Here is a 7,319-nt window from a genome sequence, read left to right on the forward strand (position 1 = left end):
ATCATACTATTTTGAGTGTCCCGGATTTACGTTTACTATGTTAAGTCTAGTCTATGAGACCAGGCTGACGGAAGACACCTGGGTGGGAGACAGTGGAGAATAAAACCATCAGAAAGATGTTATTTGTCTTCTGTCCTGGAACAGTCATTTATAGACTCATGGGAACAACACCAGATATTTAACTTGTGATTTATATTATTTTGAACACCTTACTTTTGTGACATGTAGCCTATGAAAAGTTGCCACTGTAACCAGTTCAGCCCGAATGCTTGTAATACAGTTGATATGTTTGAACATTAACATATTTGCCCATATTCCAATAAATAGACTGGCTACATGGTCTAATGTTTATGATAATTGATTTACAGAATGGTGACCAAGATCAAGCAGCTGATGCTCACGTGTTTTTTTTTGCAGTATGAAATAATGGGGTGTGCAAAGGGTTAGGTGGAAGGAGTCAGGCTGTTGTCACATGGTTTGTGTTTGCTGCCTGGTTAGTGGGAGTGGTTGAGACATTTTTTGAGGGAAGTTGAACAGTTATGTATTAAAACTTCAGAAACCTCAAAAGTTGAAGGGGACCACAATATCTGTATTGCATTGGCCTGAAAATATGGAAATTCCTGCCGTAAACCTCAAGGTAAAGTCGGTTGATAACATGTTTGCAATAGTTGAAAGTCATACATACAATGCTGACTTTTTATTTACACTGCTCTTACTTGATACGCGCTTCGACAGTATTTGCATTTTATTATTAACGTGTCACATCAGCCCAGTTACAGGAACATAAGCGCTATGTCATTGTAGACTAAAAAATAGCAACAATTGTGTAACAATCTTTTCCCTTCTATCGTGCGTGAAATGTCTCAGGGCTTATCACGAGATGCTGAGTTCGTGGTTAAACTTCTTCAATCAATTCACGTTCTTAATTTATTGTAAATCATTGATCGTTTAATGAAATGTCAGGCATCCGTTGTCAACTCCACTTGAATTGATGCAAATTGCCTCATTGGGCACTAAAAATGTGAAAATCACGTGTATGATGTTGACTTTCTTTGTCCCCACAGGCCATAGTACTAATGCACTGGCTCCTGACCATCTGGTGAGTAAGTGGGTGGGTTGGCTCCTCTCAATGTTTTTTCATACACCTGTGGAATTTCGCTTGTTGCCGACTCCAACTGAGGAAAGTGGTCTACATGGTTCACTTGTGTTGCGTTTTCTCTGGATGGCTGCACAAACATAATGTTCTACCTGAAGACTTCATAGTTACAGTCAGTCACAGAAGGGGCTTACTTTAACCACAAGCTGATAATGGACCACTTCTCAGCTACATGCTTTGCCTCCAGAGTTTGTCAAATACAATTGTCAATTTGGAGATTTGAGGCCTACTCTTTTAGAGAAGCTTGTGTATGCTGAACATTTGGAAGTGTCTGTTGGTATTTTTTTACTGTGTGTGGTTCCTAGGGGCTGCATGGCCTGGCTACCCCCCTCCTATGCCTGGGGGAACTTCAGTGTCCTGGCTGTGGGTGTGTGGGCCATCGCTCAGAGGGACTCCATCGACGCTGTACTTATGGTGAATCACTTCCTCAAACTCCTGTACCATCTCAGACAGAAAATGCCAAAGAATAACCCTCAATTACACACAACGTTACAGAAAATGACATCGGCGCTCCAGTCCGCCCAGATTAGTCGCTGCTCAACACCATAGTAAATCAAAGAGTTGAGTTTAGCCTGCTAGCTATCAATAAGAATCATCCTACCTCATCAGGCTCTTATATGCATTTGTCTAGTTTCTCCATCTGCATTTCCCTTCCAGTTTCTCATTGGGATTGCAGTGACGATACTGACGGACATCATCCATTTTGGGATCTACTATCCGCTGGCTGAGGGTCTAGCAGAGAGGAACAGGGACACGTTCCGCTTCAGTGCGGGCATGGCCATCCTGGGCCTGCTACTCAAACCTGTCTCTTGCTTCTTCGTCTACCAAATGTACAGAGAACGTGGAGGAGATTACAATGTCAACTTTGGTGAGTGTGAGTAGAGGCAGCATGCGTTAACCATTAGTTTACAGTAGTTACTCACTGTCACTTCTAATGGTAAAAATAAGGTTTTGGGGTTTGTAGAAATAGTCTCAGGACTATCCCTGGACTGGCATGGACAAAGTCCGAAGCATGGTGTGATGTGATATCATCCTAGTGCCAAGGAGATTTTGAGAGGAAATTACATTCTCCAGGCTATAATCTTGCCTGGGCTGTTTCATGTCGTTGGACATGAGAGGATTGTAGAGCACAAGCTGGCTGCTCAGAGCCTTTGTGTAAAACTGTACTGCAGGCAGATCAAACCAGAGTCCAGCTAATTGAGTTACAGAGCCGGTCACAAGACCAATGCGCCTGAGACACCCACTAACTAGTGGACCATCCTCGCCAGGTCACATCACTGATGAGCAAAATAATCTGATTGGAGTTTGTCTTTCCCAGCTAATTGGAAGAATACAGTATACAGTAAAGGACAATTACACAGTGGAATCTATAATGGCAGTGGCAGAACTCATTCCCTTCTCAACTTGATCTAAGTCAAACTGAGATGTTAGCACAACACAAGTCCTGGGTGTTTTTGCAGAGGTTTGGTGACTGTTCTCAAAACCTACTGGAACAGGAAGGGCATGTTATGCTACCTCGTAGAGCAGTAGGACATGCCTGAAATCCATTTGAATGGTGTGTTCATACTAGATAATTTGATGGTTCTGTCAGGCCTTGTTACCCTGAATAGACAAAGATATGTTTTGTCAAAAGTTGTAAAAGTTGATCAACCCAATTTGACTCTCATTGATATTCAAATAAGAATAGAGCATTAATGAAGTTGACATGTCTGTGGTAAAGTTGAATGATGCACAGCAGGGACATGTGGCTTTGATTGGAAACGCGGTGATTAGTAAAGTTAATGTTCTAAGTTTTCAAGGTCTCTTTTAAATGCTCTCTGATTGCTTGACGTGGGGGGGGGGCTCTGGGATCAAGGTGGCGTCCTGCAGTGCTATACACCAAGGAGAAGGCAATCAAGGTGTGTGTCGATTTAAAACCATTTAACGCTGATAAGTACAGTACATTATGTAGAATTACAGTACCAGAAGTTAGTATTTTGATTGGCAGTCATAAAACCACTTCTCACATTACTTTGCCCCTTGACATTACTTACAAGAAATTATGTTGTAGCCTATTTCTTGTACCAGTATTTCTATAAGCATTCAAGTGCAAAATGTCTGCCGTACATCACCCTTCTACATTATTACACATGATATGAATAAGTAAACCATTTTATTTATTCCACTTTCATCAATAATATTAAAGGTAAACTCAGCAAAATTACATTGCCATCAGCAGCACTGCGGATATTGAGACTAGATGCAAGACTTCGCCCATACACAGTATCTGAAGGTGCATGGTAACCTGGACACCAAAACAGAGAAGTTGAACCTTGCACTTCAATGCTCTGTTATTGTGGAAATTGACCAACTATGCTGTTTACTTTCTGCATTTACTTTCTGCATTTACTATCACACTACTAGTGATTGAATGTTGTCTTTAGCTTTCTGTCTGTGAGTGGATACAATCCTCTGTCTTGTCTGTTGTATCTCTGTTCTGACCCTGTTTGCGTTTTGTCTCCATTCCCCCCCCTGCTGCTTGCCTCTGACCCCTCAGACTTAGACACCTCAGTGGACAGTCGCTGCACCACGGATAGTGCCGACAGTGCCTTTATTGGCAGCCGCTACTGATCCTCTTCTTCTTTTTCATCATTCCTTTATTTCCATCAATCCTCCCCTCACACAGGAAGTAAGGGAAACTGCTGGGCTGAAGGACGACAGCCATGCCTCTACTTCTTGTCTTGTTTTCTGACTGTCCAGTCTTACCTCTTGCCACATGACTCCAGTATCTGTGTTTGTGTCCCATCATCCTCCTCTGCTAATCACACGTCATATCTGCTTGTCACTCCTTCCTACAATTCTGAAAGTCCCATCTGCTTCACTCCATGAAAATGATCTTTACATATTCTTGCTTGAAGTTTGTGCTTTTGTTTGATTTAATGTTTTTATGACTTTATGAAGTAAAGAATATTTTGGACTGCATCTGTATTCATCAGAATAAGGTTGAATATTAAGGTCATAAATGGATGATTTGAGATTAATAACTTTGTGCACTTATATCAGTGTTAGACTTTTGAAAATTAATTTATGCAGACATTTTAAAGTAATATTTTTTTTAATAAACGCTATTTAAGTGAAAATGCTCAATCTATTTTTGCGTCAGTGTTTTCGTTATCTGATTTTCATTATCCATATTGTGGTTGAACGCTAAGGTTGGCTCTTACAAGATTGATCACATGTCGGGCACTCAATTCTATGTTCCCAGGTTTGGTTTTAGGCAGCCATTGGTATTCTGTCTGCGTGACCATACAGGACTGGGTGACTGTTCAGTATGCACTAGTGGTTCATCATGAGTGAATACTGCAGCCTGTAAGATTAGCCCCACACCTTTCCTCTTCAAAAGTGTGTTATAAATCAAGTTTGTTTGCAATGTGCTGTTTTGAAGGGACTCTCATATAGAGGGTTTTCAGTGTAAACAATTCCCAAGGAGTTTGGCTTTGTAGATATCCATTCCTTTTATCTCCTGGGTGGTGTTCTGTTCCTCCCTTTTCATTCTCTATCATTTGACTGTAAGTCACCTGACTGTGGTAGTCTAACACCGCTATGATTGTGTGAGTCCTGCAGCTTGGTGTCATTGAATGTAATTCATCAAATGTAATTTGCCATTTTCTGTATGAACCTTAACATGGAGGTCGGGTTTTATGTTGAAAAAATTATAACATTTGACAGTTTAATGTTCTGTGTATCAGCTATATTTTGAAAGATCTCTTGTCTCTACACAGCAGGCTTCCCCAGTGTAACACGAAACAGAGATGCTTACCAGTCCATTGACCAGCAGGACCAGTCCACCAGCTCGGCCAACCCTTTCAACCAGGCCGAGGGCACCAAACCTGGACCACCACACTCCTACTGAGATACAGCACTCACTTTATTCTCTTGGAATTACATGGTGTCAAGAAGACATCCATAATGTTTTTTTTCCTTTCATATGGGTATTTTACAACTGCAAAATACCTTTGTTCTGAGCTTTATTCAATCCCTTACCAGTAATGCCTCATTCTAAATACTCAGTCATGGTAAAATAATATGATCTGCTTACTGTATGCTTGATGCTCAGGGTAATGTCACATACACTGGAAATACCTTGGACTCAAGCCCAACACTAAAAGGAGAAGTGAAGTTTTTGAATTTTATGGTGTAGTAACAGTGGGATTATACAGCGGAGTTTGCCTGCCTTCTTAACAATATCTACCCTTTCCTAAATGCTACTATATTTCTTTGACTTTATTTAAAATATGCCTGATGAAAGGTCTGTGTTGTCCTAACCCTTAAAGATGGACATGAGTGTTTACAACAGTATTATTTCCAGTGTTTGGAATAACCAGTGCTCTGGTTTTGTGTTATTTTAGCAAGCATTATGTTAGTGTATCATAAGCTATTCCAGGCACCACCATCTACTCAAATCAAAATGTATTGAAGATGTAAAATAGAGAGGATAATGGTGGTGCTGTTTGTAAACCCTTCCATTTGACTATTAATTTTAACACAATGCCATCAGACATTTCCAGTTTTACCTCACCATCTATGTGACAGAGCATTACAGCTTTCAGGGAGGACTTGTATCTCTTTGTTGTAAAGTCAAATATAAACCTCTGTTAGATCCTGTTTCAGGATCAGGAGTGTTTTGAAAAGGTCAAGATGTAGAAAGCTTGCAAGTCATTTGGTCTGCAACGGTTCTTTGACATTCTTTATTGAAACTAGTTCACTGTGAGTATACTTTTAAAATCAGAATTAAGAATGAGAGAGACTTTCTGCCTTCTATACCTTACGGGTAGGATTTACCTCTGAGCTGAGAGAGAAGCAGATATCTGTTACAGCCCAGTAAATATGAACCAGGAAGAACTATTCCTGGTTGTGATTTGCATAGTTTTGTCAGTGTTTTAACATGGCACATTCTTTGTAAAATGTTAGCACTTGTGTCCTCAATCATTCCAAATGCATATTTTTTTTTATGTACCTGATCAATTTTGTTAGATTTTTGTCTTTGCCTTTCATGTGTAAATGCACTAAAGCATTTGAAATGCTTTAGTGCACTCTTAGCTTTACATTGACTGAGGCAATTTTCTTTAACAACTAATGTGTTTGTCCCAGCAGTGTTGAGTTGTTCTCTTGATAAAATACAGAAACTCTATTGATCTGAATGAGTTACAAGCCATATTGATTTGAGTAACATGGGTGAATACCAAACATTCACAACCTTGAAATTCTATCCACAGTTAATTAAAAAAACTACAGCTCTGACATAATTTGCATTTTTCATGGAGTGTTTTATTGAAGTATAATCCAGGGTTGAGAAAAATATGCATAATAACTTTAAAAAAACTAAATGCTGCAGTACTTGCACTTAAAACCAAATGCTGTACCCTTGCATTTGTCAATTAAAACACTAGACAATCAGTTTTCTACACTTAAAAAAATATTAAAGTAACAATTTCAAAGATTTTACTGAGTTACAGTTCATATAAGGGATTCAGTCAATTGAAATAAATTAAGCCCTAATCTATGGATTTCACATGACTGGGAATACAGATATGCATCTGTTGGTGACATAGACCTTAAACAAAAAGGTAAGGACGTGGATCAGAAAACCATTTACTATCTGGTGTGACCATTTGCCTCATGCAGCACGACACATCTTTGTGTGAAGTTGATCAGGCTGTTAACATTCAATTATCTGGCAACAGCTCTGATGGGCATTGCTTCAGTCAGCTTGCCAATTGCACGCTCCCTTCTGTGGCATTGTGTAATGTGACAAAAGTGTGACAAAACTGCACATTTTAGAGTGGCCTTTTATTGTCACCAGCACAAGGTCTACCTGTGTAATGATCATGCTGTTTAATCAGGTTCTTGATATTCCACACCTGTCAGGTGGATGGATTATCTTGGCAAAGGAGAAATGCTCACTAACAGGGATGTAAACAATTTTGTGCACATTTTTTGAACAATATGCTTTTTGTGCTTATGGAACATTCCTGGGATCTTTTATTTCAGCTCATGAAATATGGCACCAACACTTTACATGTTTTTATATTTTCGTTCGGTGTAAACAACATATCTTTTACATTTGTCTTTATATAAGACAATACAGAGCACTGTTTCTACAAGGTGCACAGTACAAGACAAC

The 7,319-nt window shown here is 39.6% G+C and overlaps 1 protein-coding gene across 2 annotated transcripts; it reads left to right on the plus strand.

Moving 5' to 3' along the window:
• Positions 1-498: 498 nt before the first annotated feature.
• LOC135540073 (type-1 angiotensin II receptor-associated protein-like) lies at positions 499-6,435 on the plus strand. Of its 2 annotated transcripts, none has more exons than XM_064966406.1 (5): positions 499-637; positions 1,065-1,099; positions 1,462-1,570; positions 1,814-2,024; positions 4,918-6,435. In XM_064966406.1, exons 1-5 carry the CDS (start codon positions 611-613, stop codon positions 5,046-5,048), a joined length of 513 nt encoding a protein of 170 aa, XP_064822478.1. In that variant the 5' UTR covers positions 499-610; the 3' UTR covers positions 5,049-6,435. The 2 variants fall into 2 exon arrangements, with proteins under 2 accessions (XP_064822478.1, XP_064822479.1); XM_064966407.1 differs by having other exon boundaries at positions 4,921-6,435.
• Positions 6,436-7,319: the final 884 nt, after the last annotated feature.

This window comes from Oncorhynchus masou, chromosome 5, assembly GCF_036934945.1.
Source record: "Oncorhynchus masou masou isolate Uvic2021 chromosome 5, UVic_Omas_1.1, whole genome shotgun sequence".
Lineage (NCBI taxonomy): Eukaryota > Metazoa > Chordata > Actinopteri > Salmoniformes > Salmonidae > Oncorhynchus > Oncorhynchus masou.

Excerpts from the sequence above, each read along its gene's own strand:
- LOC135540073 (XM_064966406.1), top strand. The coding sequence starts at position 611 with ATGGAAATTCCTGCCGTAAACCTCAAG. Across the intron at positions 638-1,064 it reads TTCCTGCCGTAAACCTCAAG|GCCATAGTACTAATGCACTG; the intron begins GTAAAGTCGGTT and ends TTGTCCCCACAG. Across the intron at positions 1,571-1,813 it reads CCATCGACGCTGTACTTATG|TTTCTCATTGGGATTGCAGT; the intron begins GTGAATCACTTC and ends TTTCCCTTCCAG.